This window comes from Vulpes lagopus, chromosome 1 (genome assembly GCF_018345385.1).
Source record: "Vulpes lagopus strain Blue_001 chromosome 1, ASM1834538v1, whole genome shotgun sequence".
In the NCBI taxonomy this organism is placed as follows: Eukaryota; Metazoa; Chordata; class Mammalia; order Carnivora; family Canidae; genus Vulpes; species Vulpes lagopus.
The window spans coordinates 118,551,865-118,571,108 of NC_054824.1; the positions used below are offsets into that span (position 1 = coordinate 118,551,865).

General features: G+C 47.5%; 2 protein-coding genes across 8 annotated transcripts in view; one reads left to right on the forward strand and one right to left on the reverse strand.

The window, feature by feature from the left end:
• ENOSF1 (enolase superfamily member 1) overlaps positions 1-9,832 on the forward strand; it is a 32,812-nt gene extending 22,980 nt beyond the window's left edge. For all 7 annotated transcript variants that reach the window (XM_041756471.1, XM_041756490.1, XM_041756463.1 and 4 more), the window contains 6 exons: positions 603-737; positions 4,174-4,215; positions 5,243-5,372; positions 5,608-5,707; positions 7,957-8,038; positions 8,599-9,832. In XM_041756471.1, the coding sequence (XP_041612405.1) occupies positions 603-737; positions 4,174-4,215; positions 5,243-5,372; positions 5,608-5,707; positions 7,957-8,038; positions 8,599-8,700 (591 nt within the window). In that variant the 3' untranslated portion in view covers positions 8,701-9,832. The remainder of the gene's footprint in view (positions 1-602; positions 738-4,173; positions 4,216-5,242; positions 5,373-5,607; positions 5,708-7,956; positions 8,039-8,598) is intronic.
• Positions 9,661-19,244, reverse strand: TYMS (thymidylate synthetase). The gene is made up of 7 exons (XM_041756529.1): positions 18,934-19,244; positions 16,888-16,961; positions 14,304-14,478; positions 12,991-13,092; positions 12,034-12,209; positions 11,387-11,458; positions 9,661-10,254 (listed from the first exon to the last, which is right to left on the reverse strand). The coding sequence occupies exons 1-7, from the start codon at positions 19,139-19,141 to the stop codon at positions 10,117-10,119; spliced, it is 945 nt and encodes a 314-aa protein (XP_041612463.1). The 5' UTR covers positions 19,142-19,244; the 3' UTR covers positions 9,661-10,116.

Consider the following 19,244-nt stretch of genomic DNA (forward strand, 5'->3'; position numbering starts at 1 on the left):
TGCTCTGCATGTCAATTTTCTTTTCTGTAAACTGAGTTAATATGAACTGCTTCATAGAGTTGTTGTAAACACTAAAGGGGACAAAATCCATAAAATGGCCAGTTAAGTAGGTGCTTCATTAATAGTAGAGTTTGGATTATTTATTATTGTGCCAAACTCATAGTTAGCAGTAGTCGATAAATGACCAGTGATCAAATTCAGAATTGGTGATGCTTGATTCAGAATGTGATAAAATAGTTTCCACAATAATGAATACTGCAAGACAAATGTAATTGGGTGCCACCTAAGTGAAGATTGGGCCAGAGCTCCAGGGCCATTGAGCACTTCTGGGTCTAGCCCAGGGCACTTTAGGACATCACAGTAGCTCTGTGAGTGACTTGCATCTCCTCCAAGAGCCACAGTTCCAGTCTTGGTGGCTGCTCTTTGGCCACCTTTGTGCTGGCTGCATGCTGGTCCTCCGTGGAGGAAATGTCAGGCTCCCTCCAGAAGTCTTATCAGTAGTCAGTGGCACCAAGTGATGGCATTTCCTCGCTTAGAGCCATAGTCACAAGTCAGCACCAGGCAGACCGCACAGTGAAGGGTCTCTCTCTGTCTTCTTGCAGATGATGGATGCCAACCAGCGCTGGGATGTGCCCGAGGCAGTAAAGTGGATGTCACAGCTGGCTGAGTTCAAGCCACTGTGGATTGAGGAGCCCACCTCCCCTGATGACATTCTGGGACATGCCACCATTTCCAAGGTAGAAAAACTGCTCTTGCCCCTGACACTACTGAGATAGATAGGTAGATAGATAATTTTTGTTGTTGTTGGTTGGTTTTCTGAAGTGGCCATGACAGATCTAAAATTCTTTTGCTTATTTCTTTTAACCTTTCTATTTGTTTTAGAGATAGTATATTGCTAAGAGTTGAAAGGCTGCCAGCAATCCAAAGATTAATAACATGGCTCCATACTTTGTAACTATAGAAATCTGACTGATATTAAAATATTTTATTCACCCAGAATGAAAAGTGTAGATTCCTCTGGTTGACCCAAAAGACAAGATTCGCTTAGCTAAGGCCAAGGTCAGGCCGCCCCAAGAGAAGGCTGCCTAGAGCCCTTCCACCCGGGCACTTCCCGCACAGATCACAGATCCACCCAGGTTCCCTACCTGTTGGGTTTAGGGAGACCCGGATACATCAGAATATCTGAGGAACATCCTTTCTCAGGAAGCGTCTCCCTTTAGCCAGGTATCTGGCACTGATGTATATAAAGCCAGAATGCCAGGTAATAAATTTATAAAGAGAACTCCCAACTTCTGGGAGCACTAGATTTTTGTATCCTCTGACCAGAGCAAGATCCCTGAGGAGCCACATTAAACCAAAGGCTTTTGGATAAGCAAGAAATCAGGGCAGGTTGTTGATGTGAATATGCGACCATGTCATCCGAGGAGGCCCCAAGCATCCATCCACAGAGCGCGGATGTGCCTGCCCCTGGCACTGGGCATGCTGAGTCTTAAGCCTCACCCCTCCCCGGGGAAGCACTCACCCCTACGTAGCTTCGCTGGCCTTATAGTCCACTCCTGCCTGCCTGGGAGCAGACGATCCCCCTGAGCTGACTCTGCATTGCTATATTCTCCCCTACTCTGAAAATGATCACTCTGAGGACAGTCAGTTCCAAGTTCTGGGAGGGACACGTTGGTGTGCCCTGTGTGAAGCTGTGGGTCCTCCTGGGGCCATCCTGCTCCATTCCTTTCAGTCCATGAACATAGGAGCTCCTGATGTCAGGCCCTGCGCAGAAGCCTGTGTCGAGGGCTGCCCTCTGTTCCTCCCACGTCACAGCCTCGCTGCAAAGAAAGGAAGACATGTGAATCCTAGATAGGTGGCATGCTGGGTGGGGCCCTGAGCCTTGAGAGAGTAGAAGGAAGGTTGCTGAAGGGAGACACAGGTGTGGGCCAGGACGGTGGAGCGCCCTCGGGAGGTAAGGCAACAGCTGGTCCTGAGCAGAGTTGCACCAAGGTCGGGGTGACTGTTGGCTTAAACAGACCTGAAAGCTTCTGAGGAGTCATTCTGAAAGGAGAATCTGGTGAGAGGCCATAGTTTGACAAAGACTTCCATCTTGGGGTTTTTCTGGGTCGCCATGCCCTAGTGCTGCCCGCTTGCCCACACAGCAAGGACCTGCACCTGCCCTCCACCCCCACCTGACGAGTCTCCTTGGAAGCTCGTCCAGGCTTCAGCCCTCTGAGGTTTTGTGCCCGTGGAGACGGCCATCCACTCATTGCATGAAGTGGGCACAGACAGACCGGGGCGGGGGGAGGGGGAAGCTGCAGAGACAGCAGGCACAGGCGGGGCCGTGGGGATACCCAGCACAGTTGAGGTATACGTGGGGGGTTGTGGGAAGCACGGGTCCCTGGGACTGAGGATGAGTCCATCCGTGCAGAAGACGCAGCCCAACACTGTGAGCCACTGTACTGTTCTGAAGGAGAGGATGGGATTAAAGATTTCACTGGAAAAAACATGCCGGATGGATTGCGATGGAGAACAGGGGAGTGTGGTACGGACAGAAAGCAGAGCTAGGCTTTCCCAGTGATCTCGGAGAGTGGACAGTGAGGGAGAGGGCAGCCTGATGATAGAAGGTTCAGGAAATATTTATTTTTTATTTTTTTAAAGATTTTAGGGATCCCTGGGTGGCGCAGCGGTTTGGCGCCTGCCTTTGGCCCAGGGCGCGATCCTGGAGACCCGGGATCGAATCCCACGTCGGGCTCCCGTTGTATGGAGCCTGCTTCTCCCTCTGCCTATGTCTCTGCCTCTCTCTCTCTCTCTCTCTGTGTGACTATCATAAATAAATTAAAAAAAATTAAAAAAAAAAGTTAAAAAAAAAATTAAAAAAAATAAAGATTTTATTTATTTATTCATGAAAGACAGAGAGAGAGAGAGAGAGAGAGGCAGAGACACAGGCAGAGGGAGAAGCAGGCTCCATGCAGAGAGCCTGACATGGGACTCGATCCCCGTCTCCAGGATCACGCCCTGGGCTGTAGGCGGCGCTAAACCGCTGGGCCACCCAGGGCTGCCCTCAGGAAATATTTAAAAGGAAGAAATAAAAGTTGATATCTATTTAGTGTCAGAAACATATGCTCTAAAATGGTAGAGTGAATAAGGCAAATGGCTGGTATTCCCCACTCTGGTTTTTTGAGATAGAGAACTCATTTAAATTAGAGGTTTCTAAGAAGCCTACACCAGGAAGCTAAAAGGTGCCCCAGGGACCATCCACTTTAACTCCTGACCTGGGGACAAGGAGGCCAAAGCTCTGGGTGATCCATGACTCACCTCCGTCCACACATAGAGGCAGGACAGGTAGCAGGGGCGGGGACACCTGGCTCCCAAATTAAAGGTTTTTCTAGAGGGAAGTTTTCCTATCTAGTGGTTCAGATGCTTCCCCTGGCGATGGTGTTGGCCTGGGTTCTATCCCCAGTTCTACACCTTTGTAGCTTTGTACCCTTTGTAGCTCTGCTTACTTGCCCTGCGTCTGTTTCTCACCTGTGAAATGGGGACGATGGTGGTCCCTATCCCGATGGGCTGTGACGGGGAGTCGTTCAGTCAGGGTTTCAAACCCCACAGACAGGCAGTAAGAGCTCAGATGGTGTTAGCTGTTGGTGCCATTGTTATTACTCCCTAAACATGGGGAGATAAGCTGGGCAGAAACCGAAGGTGCTTGAGGAAGGGGCCTGTGGCATCCCCAGTGGGGCCGGGAAGGGAAGAGCCCCAGCCTAGGTGGAGGGGGTGAGGTGGGAAAACAGAGAGAACTGTGCTGTGTCAGGTAGACTCCAGCATTCTCCAGGTGAGGATTTCACCTGTAGGAGTGAACTCAGCCGGACCTGTAAAGTGAATCTAAGGCCACTCACTGAGCTTGAAGGGAGATTGTTCTAGAAGGACCACCGAAGGGGGGCGGTAGGGAGAATCTGCAGAAGGATGGCCAGGAAGGAGCTAATGGCAGCGCCTGGACAGGCCCTGGCCTTCTCACGGGCAGACACACCCAGCCCCTGGCCGACCTTCTGTCATTCCTTACATGCCCCACAGCCCCGCAGCAGGGACGTTTCCTTCTTCAGTTCTCAGTAGTTAAACAACTGTAAATATTTTTAAACATTGAGAGCTTCAGTTCAAAGACTTAGGAAAATAACCAGGTTGCCTTATATTTTATAGGCATTGGCCCCGTTAGGAATTGGTGTTGCCACAGGAGAACAGGTAAGTGACATCTCCTTGGGGTTGGTGCACGTGGCCACCCACTGAGGACACCAGTGTACATTAAGCCCTGTCACCGGGGCTACTTTGGGTTGGGAAGTTTTCATCTCCAAACTTGGGATGTTTTACTGCACATCATTAGAGCCTGGAGTCAGATACAGTCAAGTTTATATTTTTTTGCTACGATTTATATGATGTACGGCCATTAATCTTTGTCAAGGTATCTAATTAAAATTTATAAGGCAGCAATTTAAAGCTGCTTCTGCAGGGGCGCCTGGGTGGTTGGGCTGGTTGAGTGTCTGACTTCGGCTCAGGTCATGATCTCAGGGTCCCTGGATCAAGCCCCACATTGGGCTTTGCGCTCAGCAGGGAGTCTGCTTGAAGATTCTCTCCCTCTGCCTCTTCCCCTGCATTCTCTCTCTCTCTCTTTCTCTCTCTCTCTCTCTCAAATAAATAATCTTTAATAAATAAAGTTGCTCCTGCAAGGGCATAAGATGCACTGAATGGTTTTAGGAAAGCCAGCTTCCAAATTGAATAAACATTACTGCGTTCACTCTTTGTGCTTATAAACGAAGCCCCAACGCCTGCCAAAACCTGCGGCAGTCCACCCACGAGCAGAGCAGTGTGAAGGAACAGATTCTCGGTTCTCCCAGCAAAAGGAGCAATGCTGTTTAGCCGTGGCTTTCTGGCATCTGAGCCACCTGCTCATCCGCCGTTGCCGTATTTCTTCCTGATGCTCCGCTTCGCCTCCCACTTGCCAGCCGCTCTGACGGTTATTCCTTAATAGATGTCAGGCCGGCGTGACTTTGGTGTGACTCACACCCCGCCACTAGCAGATTGATGAAGCAGGGAGCAGTAAGGTCTGTACTGTCAGGGCTTGCTTCGTGCCAGGTGAGAACAAAGAATAGATAGACGCCCGGCTTCCTGAAGGCCCGTGCTGAGCACCTTGGCGTTGGCGCACTGCCAGGTTCGCAGGCCCTGAAAGCCAAAGCTGACTCTTCTGTTGGTTTTATTTTACTTCTGTTTCCAGTGCCACAATAGAGTGATATTTAAGCAACTCCTACAAGCAAAAGCCCTGCAGTTTCTTCAGATTGACAGCTGCAGGCTGGGAAGTGTCAATGAAAACCTCTCAGTGTTGCTGATGGCCAAAAAATTTGAAAGTAAGGGCTGCTCACCAAACCAAAGCTCCACGTCCCGCCCACCGCACGCCTGCTGGTGGGGACCCTCTTTTCAGCCTAATCAGGGAAACTTTGATGATTTCGGTCCTGGAATTTCATCCCTGAATAATAAAGAATGATCTAATCACCTGCAGGCAATGAGAAAACCCGCAGGTTTCTTTTCATCCGCCCACCCCCACCCTGCTTGGCATTAAGTACAAATTTGTCTTTCTTGTAGTTCCTGTTTGCCCCCATGCTGGTGGCGTTGGCCTGTGTGAGCTGGTTCAGCACCTGATTATATTTGACTTCATATCAGTTTCTGCAAGCCTTCAGAACAGGTAATGTGGAGTGAACTTCAGGAGTGTCCTGCAGTCCACCCAGACCTTCTGCATCTCTCTGCTCTCGAGACCCGAGGAGAGCTCTGTCCTTTGCCATGTCCTAGAACTCAGAGGCCGAGCTGGTTTTGCTTCCCCTTTCTCATATGGGGCAGTTACACTGGTGCCCCAGCAGTGAACAGAACTTTGAGGGGCAGGTTTTTGGGAGCCACCTTTGTCTTCTAAGTACATGGTGGGTGGGTGGGACAGAGGAACCCTTGGAAACTAGAACTCCTTTTTTTAAGTAGACTCCACACCCAGCATGGAGCCCAGTGCAGGGTTTGAACTCATGATCCTGAGATCAAGACCTGAGCTGAGATCGAGTCGGCCTCTCAACCGACTGAGCTCCCAGAACTCTTTCCTTTTTAAAGCCTTGCTTTCATCATACATATATTCTCTGCTTCTGTCCAATGTCCTGGTGCCAGCGCTGGAGTCTTTTATAATCTGCCTGCATCTAGTTCCACCTTGTTTCTCAACATGTCTCAGGTGAACTCTAAGACAGTCTTCCAGTTATCTGCACACATACGGCTTTATTTTTATCGTTATTTTAAGGATTGACTTATTTCAGAGACAGTGAGCGAGCAGGGGGAGGGGCGGAGGGGGAGAGATTGAGAGAGAGTGAGCGAGAGCCAGCTGGACATGGGGCTTGGCCCCAGGACCCTGAGATCATGAGGTGAGCTGAAATCAAGAGCTGGCTGCTTAACCGACTCAGCCACCCGGACACCCCCACATACAGCTTAATTACACATTTCTTTCCTCCTAGAATTAAATGTGGTATCACAGAAAGATCACTGGCCGTGATCTTTATATGGTGGAGGCACTAATACATGCACGGGAATAGTAAATACCAAGTATGGGACCATGGGAGAGAAATGGGACCTGTAAGGGTTGGTAGGGGGCCTCGGTGATAAGGTAATGGTTTCTCTCTGAAGTTGGAGGCTGAGTACGTAGATGCTGGCTTTTATTTCGGAAATATTATGTATGATAAAAAGTGAACATTCCAGGGTTATTCTGCTATTGCCCCTTCTCACTTCAGTCCTGAAGGTGGGACCAAGGGGAGGTTCAGTCCAACCTTGCAAGGTCCTGCAAGTCTTGAGGGCTGAGAAAGGGGCAAACCCAGAGCGTGGTGTGCTGTGACCACCCTCATGTGGGCGAGGGTGCCTCATGCCACTGCTCTGCTCGGGAATGCTGCTACCGTGTGAGCGGAGCACCTCTGCTCTGTGCCTGGAGCACCCAGTCCCTGCACATTCTTTAGGGCCAGAATGTCCTCTCCCATGGGGTTGGCTCTTCTGTAGCCTGTCCTTTATAGATTATACATAACGCATATCCTAGTCAGTAACTTAGTATCTGTGTCCACTGAAACCAGATGCTCAATCCTTGAGCCACCCAGGCATCCCTTAAGATGTATTTAATGCACCTAACCTATTGAACATCATAGCTTAGCCAAACCCACCTTAAACATACTCAGAACACCTGTTATTAGGGGATCCTTGGGTGGCTTGATGGTTTAGCGCCTGCCTTCAGCCCAGGGCGTAATCCTGGAGTCCTGGGATCGAGTCCCACATCGAGCTCCCTGCATGGAGCCTGCTTCTCCCTCTGCCTGTCTCTGCCTCTCTCTCATGAATAAATAAAATCTTTAAAAAGAGAAAAAAAGAATACCCGTATTAGCCTGTGTCTGGGCGGAATCATCTGACATAAAATGTTGATGTAATTTGCTGGATACTGAGAGTGTGAGACAGAACGGTGTTGTGGCTCAAACAGTTGCTCGAGTGCATCGGCTGCCGACCCTCACGCTGGTGGGTTGATGGGACTGCTGCCACAGCCCAGTATCAGAGGGAGGATTGGCTTGCCTATCACGACGAGCTGGGAAAAGATCCAAATTCCAAATTTGAAGTACGGTTCTACTGAATGCATATGGCTTTTGCTTCATCGTGAAGTTGAAACATCTTAAGTCAAACCATGGTAAGTCAGGCATGATCTGTAGGGTTACAAGAGAACTCTTTGGTCCCCTACCCCCACGAGACTTCGTCGGACCCCTCACAGTGCTTTATTTTACAGAGGGAAAGAACCTGCAGAGGTTGAAAGATTTGCATAGAAACACATGCCTGATGAAGTCTGCCCTTTCTTTAGTGTTGCTTGTCCCTTTGCTTTAACAGTGCCACACCAATAATCTAACAGTACATTAGTGCCCTAATCCAAGTCCTTCCTCCTAGGATGTGTGAGTATGTCGATCACCTGCATGAACATTTCAGGTATCCTGTGATAATCAAGAAGGCATCCTACATGCCTCCTAAGGTGAGTTTGGCCAGGGACCAGCCCCTGTATACTTGTTCTTGTAGGTTGGACACTAGAGCAAAGCTATCTCCTAATTTTCAGTATCTAGAAATTACAGAATATCAGCAATATCAGAAATTACAGCAATATCAAATAACCAAGGCCTGAAGGTCAGGGGTCAAGGGTGAAATTGCCCTGAAAAGGATTCTCTAATGCCAGCCTTTCTCCCCAACACCTGCTGAGGCATTAAAATGTATACTTCTTGTGCAAGCCCCCCACCCCCGAAAAAACCCAAACAACAAAAACAAAACTTGACACCATCTAGCATGTTACTGAACTGAAACACTTAACTGCAGATGTTATCTGGACCATTTATCTTCATCATGTCCAAGACATGATGTCATTTTCACTGACAGAAGTTGAATTGTCAAAGGAAGTATGATTAATACTTTAAGATGTAGCCAGTAAAGTGTATCCTTCTCCATTTCAAACAATCTGAAAACTTTCTACGAGCAGCAGAGATACATATAGGAGTTTTGTTCCAGGTGGTTATTGACACGACTCAACTCTTTGTTTGATAGGATGCTGGTTATTCAACAGAAATGAAGGAGGAGTCTGTGAAGAAACACCAATATCCAGATGGTGAAGTCTGGAAGAAACTCCTTGCTGCTCAAGAGAATTAAATGTTCAGCCCTAACACTCTTTTCTAAGTGAAAACTTAAAAAACTTTTTGGGTATGCTTTTGTGAAAACAAGGGAAAGGATCATCCTAGCAATCAAAACAAGTTCAGCTAAAAGTCCTCGTAACCTCAAAAATCAGCTCAGTTGTCATTCCTTGATTCTTTTAGCAAATAAACACATATTCTCCTAATTAATCCTTGAACAAATTTAGATTGAATTCAAAGTCTAGAAAGATGTTAACAAAATTTCTATCAAGTGCTGGTACCTAGACATTAAACTGTACTTTGAAAATAAGCAGCAGCTTGCACAATTATTGGAACAATGCCTTATTCTAACACTTGTCAAAAATTAGCATAGTAAAAATAGTTCTGCAGCACCATGGGGTAGCTGGTGTGTAACAAAGGTAAAAGGTTTTCACAGGATTAGACTGAGCAAGAGAAAGGCTAAACTACTCCAGGGCTAAGTGTGTTAGTAGAGGATTCATACCATACTGAAACCATGGCAGCGGGAATGGGCAGGAAAATGGCATTTCATCCATTATTTTCCCATTATCTTTAAATAAACCTTTATCCTAAATAATCATCATGTGCTAATGATAAATGCAGCCAGAATTAGATGAACCACAGAAAAAATATAGGGCAAAATACTTAGCATTTTAAAAACATACTAAATCTTGGGACACCTGGGTGGCTCAGCAGTTGAACGGCTGCCGTCTCAGTGTCTCAGGATTGAGACCCACTTCGGGGCTCCCTGCTTCTCCCTCTGCCTTGGTCTCTGCATCTCTCATGAATAAGTAAAAAAATACCTTTAAAAAAAAAAAAAAACTAAACCTCTGAGCAGTATCCAAATGAGAGTAGAGCATAGGTTTATTTAGGAGGGTTCAGTTAAATCTATTTAGGGTAGGAAGTGAGCAGAATGGCAATATAGAATAAAAAATTTAAAAAGATGAATGCAGAACACAAATGCAATACACACCTTTATTATAGCAATATATAAAGCAAATAACTTTAAATGTTCATAGCCACAACTGTACATTAAGAATGCTGGTGTTACTCAGCTTGCTTAAATTTGGGGTGAACAGCTGATGTGTAATTCTTGAAATTCGCAGACCTTCATAAAAACGGATTGAAATGCATGTACATGTTTTAAGTGTATTTCAGTGTTCACTTTCCTAACTTTATTCCCAAACTCGGCACTTTCACACCTTAGTGAGTCAACCAAACTCAAAGCTTTTTGTTACTAAGAGAAGCCACAAGATTATGTTTGCCAGTGGCAAAATCTTACAAGTTAATGAATAATAGCTGCTGGTCACCGAGAGATTTTTGACCTAGTTCCTCCTCCTCCCTCTAGGGCAAACAGTGAAAGCCTGGGCATTCAGTCAACCCCTACAGACTGAATATCACCTCTTTTAAAAGCACTTTACACAGCCATTTCCATTTTAATAGTTGGGTGAGGATTGTACCCCTCAATCTGAAAGTCTTCAGCCTTGAAGTCATCAATTGTCTCAACTCTTCGAAGGATTCTGAGCTTCGGGAAAGGCCTTGGTTCTCGCTGCAGCTAAAAACAATAGGAGACCATTATTTTGCCATTATCCATACAACCTGCTTTAATTCTGCTCCTTGTGAAACAGGTACATAGTATTTTATCAACAAAATATTATTCCACTGGAGTGTAATAGTGCAGACACCTGCCCCTGTTTATGGAACACTTCTGAAATGTAACCAACTGATTTCTTTCCCACATGTAGAGAATGAAGGATGTCTGGGTGGTAGCACACCAGCTGAGGAGCCTACTGGCTCATCTTATAATTGACTGCTCTTGGTAAACGTATTAAGGATGGGACACAGTCTTTACTTTCATATCTGTGACTCCTATTAGACACTCAAGTATGGTTGAGTCCCATAATCCCTATCTCAACTGTTCCTGACAAAGAGGGTGAGGGAAGATGACATCTGTTGACAACAGAGAGGGATGCAAGCCAGGGTTCCTGGCATGAACAGATGGCGGCAATAAGGATGTGAACATGGGTTCCAACCTCACATTACTCTGTCCAGCATCTCTGGAGCAGACAGCCAGAGAAGCAACTGGGTAAACCCTGAAGTAACCCTCTACCCAAAAGCAGCCAAGCTCCACACAAAGGAGGAACTTTCAAAACCTGGATCTCATCTGGAAGGGGCTCAAAGGGTTTGGTTCAGTTTTTTTTTTTCTGGGGACTCATTAAGCATTAGACACATTTTAATTGCCACTTCAAATCATTTGTTGGCTGCTGTTAACTTGGGATTTGGACAAACTTTTGAAAGTTAATACCTGTGTATGGCATTTAATATAATAAAGGGAAAACATCACCATTTAAATTCTCCAAGTAAAAATAAGTCGAGATGCTACCTTGGGAAGGTGCCACACCCACCGGTCTAACTACGGGCTCGCGCTCTCTCTCTCTCTCTCTCTCACAGTAGTCTCTTGTATCTCAGGGCACTGTCACATGAAGTGCCTGTGGTTGCTGAAATGTGTCTGCCTTGTCCCTGCCCATCTGCCCACCACACACCCCTAAGCTGAAGCCCTGCAGCCAGAGCAGGGCATCTTATTTCTGCCCCAGCACAGAGCAGTCTGTTACACAAGGGATGTTCTATAAGGGAGCCTTTTATCAAGAGAAGGTACCAAACTCCATAGTGACAAATAACAGTCTTACCTGTATTTTCAGCGGCTCAATGTGATTCAGGTAAATATGCGCATCTCCCAAAGTATGTATGAAGTCACCTGGCTAGATCCCACCAGAACAAGCAAAATGGTAAATGTTTTAGTTTCAATTTAAGACACATCATTTAAAAGCACATTATGGGGGCGCCTGGGTGGCTCAGCGGTTGAGCGTCTGCCTTTGGCTCAGGTCATGATCCTGGGGTCCTAGGATGGAATCCCGCATCAGGCTCCCTGCATGGGGCCTGCTTCTCCCTCTGTCTATGTCTCTGCCTCTTTCTGTGTCTCTCATGAATAAAGAAATAAAATCTTTTAATGTAAAATAAAAAGCACATTATGTAGATATGCAGACATTCCAAGGCTTTTCAGAAAATAATTTCACCAGTGTAGCTTTTGAGAAAAGCTGATATTCACAAAAGTTGTCTTGTGTTATAAATAACCTATCTAAACCTGTTTGTTATACAAACCACAAAGACAGGATAGCTTCCTGGAAGCTTGCCAGGTGACCAACTAGATTTCTAACGTCACATTTTAAAATTAATCAGACACTGACTTCTCTGCAATCAGTCTTTCCACATTAAATAATCTAAGTGCTCAGCGCTTTCAGCTGGCAGCAGCTGTTCTTTCCTGAGAGCAGCCCACCTTCAGGCCTGTGATGTGTGCGATCATGTAGGTGAGCAGGGCGTAGCTGGCGATGTTGAAGGGCACGCCCAGCCCCATGTCTCCTGACCTCTGGTATAGCTGGCAGGACAGCTCACCGTTCACCACATAGAACTGGCAGAGGGCATGGCACGGAGGTAGGGCCATCAGAGGAAGATCTGCCAGCACAAAGGAAAATGAGGCATGCGTGGTTTTAAGGAATGCAGCTACCCACAAATTAAAACAGGAGAGAAACAGAAGCGAAGTCATATGGGGCAGATCATGAGAAATAGCCCCTGGGCCACTGCCCCATGACCCACACCTCCCTCTCCATGTCAAGAGCACCCATTCCAATCCTGAGGATGGCATAATGCCTACAGTGACCCATCCATCAACAGAAGACTCCTGCAGATAATGTTTACAATTGAAGCAACAATCATCCAAGCTCAAATTATTTGTGCCACCTTCATGGCACCAAACTACAGTATGGGAGAAATGAATTCATTTCCAGGGGCCACAGGAAACTGGCACACCCTCCTCTATTCAAACCTAAAGCAAACCTTCCACTCTGGCCAATACTTATTACACCTTGGTAGAGTTTAATTTTACAATATAACGTTAAAAGGTTAAGAGCCAGATGGAGGAGATATGAAACTTCACCTGCCCCAGTTTAAACTGTATTTAAAATCCTAGGTATATTTTTATAGGTAATTTAAAGCCCCCCCTCCTTGAAGTAAAACAAGTATAAATACACACATTAAGATCATCTTCACCCAGCTCCATCATCTGAAGTTGAAAATGGGCCCAAGTGGGACTTGCCCAGGGTCACACCAGCCATGTGGCTGGGAGTGGATCCCAGGGTCCAGCCTCTTAGCAGTGGCCTCCATGCAAGGCAACATGACTTCCCTTTGTGCTAATGGTACAGTTAGGACACAAGAGAATAACTGGAATGGTTTCAACCTTTTGGATTCCAACCACACAGAATAATTCTTCTGTCGTCAGGGTTGGTTTTGATTGTGTCAATCACTTTTTGCAGCTGGTCGACTCCTTGACCTGAATAATCTGTAGAATTGTCAAAAAAGAGAAGACACACCTATATGTCAATCACAGCATCTTGTGAGATGGCTTTAGAGGCCATCTATCACTGTCCTACCACAGCCCTCTGTGGCCATGCTACAGGATATTTAATGTACTCTACAAATTCCTCAGATCTTGTAGGGTAAGGCTGTTATCCTCTAGAGCCATAACAAAGTCTATTTTCTTTTCTGTGAAAGAGTCCCTTAAATATTTAATCTGTCATCGTGCCACCTCTCCCCCATTGCTAACTTTCTCTAATCCCAGCAATCAGTTTCTTCCAGGGGTTCCCACCGGACAATCTCTATGCCCAGCAACCATTCTTGTCACACTCTGCTGCCATGGAAAGTACTGGATCTTACTGTGAACTCCTTTCTATGCTCCAGATCCTCTTCTCCCAACACTTCTACCTAAAATTACAATCTAGTAGCAAAACACCTGATTTATAAACATCAAGAAACCTCTGTAACTCTCACACAACCTTGTACTTTTCTCCCATTTCTGGTCTCTGGACTTTAATTCCTCGCCTTCCTTCTGAAATGGAACTGGAAAGCTACAACATCTAAGAAGTGCAGAGCTTCATGTGAAGTTTCATGTGAAGGTTAAACCTCCTCTTACTGGTGTCAGACTATGTTCTGTCCAGTAGTTCTTAACTTTGGGGGGGCGGGTAGAAAGTCCTGTCACGATCACAGCTTCAGAAAAAGTAATAAAGATTAAGAAAAAGATGCACTGTGATAGTACAGTTCTGGCTTTTGGTTGTGGTGATCCAACCAAAAGGAGAGGGTGAAGAGAGTGATCCAAAAACCGCTATCACACAGACACCAGCTAAAATGTGCTGGGTGGCGCAGTCTTAAAAAGGGAGATCAAGCCACCATAAGGCAATCCCGAGGCTTTATGTTCCCTAGATGAACTTCCCCTACCTTATCCTCCAGCATGGCATCCAACTATCCAACTACGTTGCTATCTGCTAATACAACACAGTATGGAAAGTACCAAGCACCCAATAAATGCTAACAACCAAGAGTGTGATCTGACTTCTACCTGAATTTGAAACAGCCTCTCACGAGGTCAAAGTTATACATCAACTCCCCAGACACAGGCTTCTTACCACCCGCAAGCAACTTCACTCAAAACGATGGGGCAAACTCACGCTGTGATGGGTACTCAGGAAATCTGAGGCTTCGTTTTTGTTTTCTCACCTGAATCCTTATCTTTGTATTCTGCCCCAAAATGCCTCCACTGAAAGCCATAAATTGGGCCTAAATCCCCTTCTTCTCGGTTGGCGAATCCCAGGCTGTCCAAAAAGTCTCGAGACCCATTGGCATCCCAGATTTTCACTCCCCTGGAAGACAGTTCCTTAGCGTTTGTGGATCCCTGGAAGAGACAGGAGAGCAGAGGAGATATCCAAGTGAACTGAGCCATAAGGAGTTGACACCCTAAGAGCCTCCACCAATTTCCCCTCTGGCTTGTGCTAACATACCAGAGACAGGCACTCAACATGTCCTGAACAGTGTGTCCTATCTTAAGGGCCAGTCAAGGCCCCAACTTTTTGGAGGCCGCTAGGACAGTCTCCCAGAATCACTTCCAGGACAGGTGATTCTTGGAAATACCCTTTCAATTCGTTTTTCTACTCCTCTCAACCAAACATTCTAGATAAAACACCTCCAAGTCCTTTCATTATTCCCACCTCACCTAACAGCTCTGTTTTTCAACCAAATGTGTTTTGTGTCTAAGCATGATTCCCCCAAAATGCGTTTAATGCCTCACCTACAATCTGTTCAATGTATCTTAGATCTGGTATATAGGATGTTTAATTGGCCTAATCAGCATCGGCTTTTCTTACAAATCTATCAGTCATATTATCTCATGTGTACCACTGTGAAATTATGTTTACTCCAACCTGTATTTGCAGTTAAGGTGGGCTTTTGTTTTTTCCCCAAGTATAAGCCTGTGTTTATTTCTTTTATGTCATCTCCTTAGATTCGGTTGATATCATCCTAACCTGTGTCCTGATCATGCATCCAGGTCAAAGACAGAACTCACAGCAACCTCTGGGTATGATGTGCTGTAATGGTGATAAGCAAGCAAGCACACACACCGTGCCTGCCCTCCATCATCCCTCTCCCCTGACAGCTCCCTGACCCCACCCGTGGAAGAGCACAGCCTTATCCCCACACATCTTACTGTGAGGGTTAGAGAACACAAGCAAAGTGCTCAGTGTTCGACAGATCCGAACCTCGGCACAGGCCCCACGTTGCCATCTTGCCCACAGATGCCAGATGCAGTGTGGGGTCATCTTGACCCCAGTGTTTCATCCAGTTACCCAGGTAGCAACTCTACCAGAGGTGAGTCTGAGTAAAGAGTACTTAGAATCCTGAATTCAAGCTAAATGAAGATAAAATCAGTGAATGCATTTTATTTCTGAGCATCTCATTTCCACCCTTCTGAGTTTGTACTATTTTTTTCACCTCCAATAAGTAATTTTTCAATCTCTCTCATGTTGCTCCTTCTTCCTTTTTTTTTTTTTTTTTAAAGTAGGCTCCATGGCCAGTGTGGAGCCCAATGTAAGACTTGAATTCACAACCCTGAGATCAAGACCTGAGCTGAAATCATGAGTCGGATGCTTAACTGACTGAGCCATCTAAGTGCTCCCTCCCATGTTGCTTCTAATGCCTCCCCTTTCATCCATTCAGACTGAGCTCTAGCTGGTTTACAAATGGCCTCTTCTGAGGTTTCTGATGACACACCTGAACTAGATACTCACTGCCAGCTGAGGTAAGATAACACAGAAGAAATACCTCAAGGACATGGAAGTAAGGAAGACTAGATCCAAACCTAAATAAACCCTTTCTAAAATGCAGTAAGAAGTCTTGGGTCTGGTTTGGCCAAAGGCCATATAAGCCACACTGATGCTCTGCAGGAGGGATCCCAGCTTCTACACGGCCCACAACTGGGCCCATTTCCTCAGGCACCCTCTGACCAGCACTGGCCAGAACATCACTGATCTGGACCGGGAGACCGAGCGAGAGGAAGCTGTCCATCGTCACAGCACTCCAGCCTTTGCTTGAGGTACCTACTTGGCCCTTTGGAAGAAGTACAGCTTGTAACTCCAGATCCTTCTAGCTTATACAAATATGAGAACATAGCTGGGATCTATACTCAGTGATCAATCTATGCTGAGTACCTACTATATGGTAGGCTGTGTTCTAGCCTCAGGGAATATAAACATGAAGAAGAAAAAACAAAATTTTCTGCCTTTATGAAGCTTCTAATACATTTTACTTGTTTACTTGTTGTCTACCTTCCCCCTTGTATGGGGAAAGGGAGAGGGTAGACATTATAGATCAGCTGATGATATTTCTCTATGGAGAAAACAAAGAGTAGGGTGTGTGTGTGTGTGTGTGTGGGGTAATCACAGTCTTAGATTGGGAGGTGAGGGAAGGCTCATTCAGTGGGGACTTGAAGGTAGGGGAGTGAGTCATGCTACATCTAGGGGAGGAAGGTTCTCGGGAGCAAGACTGGCAAGCATCAGAACCTAGGTGGGAATGTCCTGACATACTCAAAGATTAGCAAGGAGGCCAGACGGGTGGAGGACAGTGAGTGCCACTTTGCTGAAGCCAGAGCTAGGCCAAAGGCCCCAGGTGAGGGCCCCAGCTCTTACTGAATGAAATGGGAACCACTAAGGGCGACAGGTGAGGAGTGACATGGTTGGGCTTGTAAAAGGATTTCACTGGAGCTGGGTTGAGAACAGACTGCTGATTCCAATAGCAGCAGCTTCCTTACCTTGATAAACCACAGCAACTCCTCCAAAACACCCTTCCAGAATACACGTTTGGTTGTCAGCAGAGGAAATTCATCTGAAAAACAGTTCGCAAGATAATTTCAAGACGGGAAAAGAGAACACATCATCCAACTTTCTCTGTGGAGGAAGACTGTCCTGGGACCTAAGGCTGTTGAGCTGCCACAGGACCAACTGGAAAAGTGTGACTGCAATCACATGGGTGCCCCAGAATGGGGTAGAGCTCCCAGGCTACAGCGCAATTCAGTGACACAATTCAGACTGAGACCGCCCTCCTCAATCCTTGACCACCACAGAATTCCACACGGTGAGATGGGGCGCTGGCCACATGCCCATGTGGACAGGAAAACAGCTACCATCCACTTCCCAGTTGATGTGATTCCTTCGCGGAGGTGTTTAGACAACAACATGTGCCCTAGGACAAAGGCTGAAGGCTCCCAGGGCTATTCCATGATTATCCTGCCAAGGAAAACTGGCTCAAGTCTAGGGAAGAGTAGATATCACACTAACCAAAGCCAAAGAGAACAGTTTTCATTATTTGCAAGGCAAATTAACCTCTATCATTTAAGTGTAAAATAGTAACTGCTTAAATACTTGGTATGCATGACCCTACTGAATCCTGAAAACCAGCTTCCTTGAGACATCCTTAAGATCTCCATCTTCCAGGCGGGGAGGGGGGGGGGGGGGGATACACATTTGCATCAAGCAACAGAGAGATCAAAATGTAAAAGCTTTTCTCTAAATTCGGTACCTATTCAGTTCACCTCATCGGTTTTATGGCTGATATTTGTGTAACAGGTGCTTTTCAAGCACCTACTTTTATCAGTACTGCCTACTGAGCTGATTTCCTCTATTTTAAGCACACGAGGAAGCTGAAGACCAGAGAGGTAACTTGCCCACGGTCTAGGCAGATGGGCTGGAGGAAAATCGAGGTCTGTGGCTCCTCCCAGGCGGCTGTGTGGAGCTGCAGGAAGGTGGATCCCTGTCTAAGGCCGAGCAGCCACTGCGGCCTGGGCAGCTTCTGGTCTGCAGGATGGGCCTGGGGTGGAGGGAATCAGCTTTACTAATAGAAAAGTCTGGGCAGCCCGGGTGGCTCAGCGGTTTAGCGCCGCCTTAATCCCAGGGCCTTCGTCCCACTCCGGTGGCCGAGTCCCGGGATCAAGTCCCGCGTCGGGCCTCCTGCGTGGAGCCTGCTTCTCCCTCTGCCTGTGTCTCTGGTGGTCTCTTTGTACAATCAATCAATCAATCAATCAATAAATAGATAAATAAATAAATAAATAAATAAATAAATAAATAAATAAAATCTTTAAAAAATACTATTAGTAAAGTTTCCCTCCTCAACACCACCCCCGACCTGTGTCAAGGGTACCTGTCTTGTGCCCCACCCCCACTCTGTGTCCCCTGGAAGCCGGACTCTAACAACCCTCGAGAAGCTTCCCGGAGCCATCTGTATGCATGGAAAGGGCGAAGAAGAACTTGTCGGACTCTGGCGTTCCTGTTCCAGGGTTTAAGCGGAGAGCTGGTTCGTCAGGCCCAGACGGAAAAACTGACAGGAACCGCAAGTTCCGGCCCAGCCCCTCTCCGTTCGCGCCCTCTTCCCGCGCGCCGCTGACCCGACCTTATTCGTTCGCTCCAATTTTTAAACACTTTGCAAAACCGAGGGCCAGGACGGGGAGGTGGGAGGAGGAGCGATAAAAAAAAGAGGGGGATCTGCAGCGAAGCCCGTGGCCCAGCCCAGGCAGGTCCCGTCCCGGTCTCTAGTGGGAGGCAGACAACCCCACACCGTGTCCGCTCGTGGGCCACAGTGGTCCGCGGTGTCCACGCATGATCTGGAGCACAGGCCTCGGAGCCAAAGGACCCGGTTTCACCTCCCACTGCTGTCACCCCGGTCCGCGTGACGTTACGCAAATCGGCTCCCTGACGCGAGCCTCCGGTTTGGGGTCCGCAAAGCGGGGCTACGGAGTCCCAGGGCCCGGCCCGGCCCGCCCCCTCCGGCGCCCGCCCCGAGTCCAGCCGCCGCGCGCGGTCACCTCTCAGGCTGTAGCGCGCCTGCATGCCGAACACCGACAGCGTGCCCGTGCCCGTGCGGTCGTGCTTCCGGGCCCCGCAGCTCAGGATGTGCTCCACCTGCCCCAGGTACTGCAGCTCCCCGTGGGGAGGCGGCTGCGGCCGGGCGCGCGGCTTCTGCGCGGCGGGCGGCGACGGCGGGCGCTGCAGCTCGGAGCCGGGGGCGGGCATGGCGCGGGCGGCGGCGGCGGGCTGCGGCGGCGGGCTGCGGCGGCGGGCTGCCGCGGGGCCGTGCCTTCCTGCGCGCCTCTTTTCCCGCCGCCGTGGCGGCGAC

What these genes read in the sequence shown, in the direction of transcription:
- TYMS (XM_041756529.1), bottom strand. Translation starts at nt 19,141, where the DNA reads ATGCCCGCCCCCGGCTCCGAGCTGCAGCGCCCGCCGTCGCCGCCCGCC. An exon ending in GTGTGGTTGGAATCCAAAAG is followed by an intron (nt 12,210 to 12,990) that starts GTTGAAACCATT and finishes TTGTGCTGGCAG; the next exon opens with ATCTTCCTCTGATGGCCCTA. An exon ending in TTGAGCCGCTGAAAATACAG is followed by an intron (nt 10,255 to 11,386) that starts GTAAGACTGTTA and finishes TATTGTTTTTAG; the next exon opens with CTGCAGCGAGAACCAAGGCC.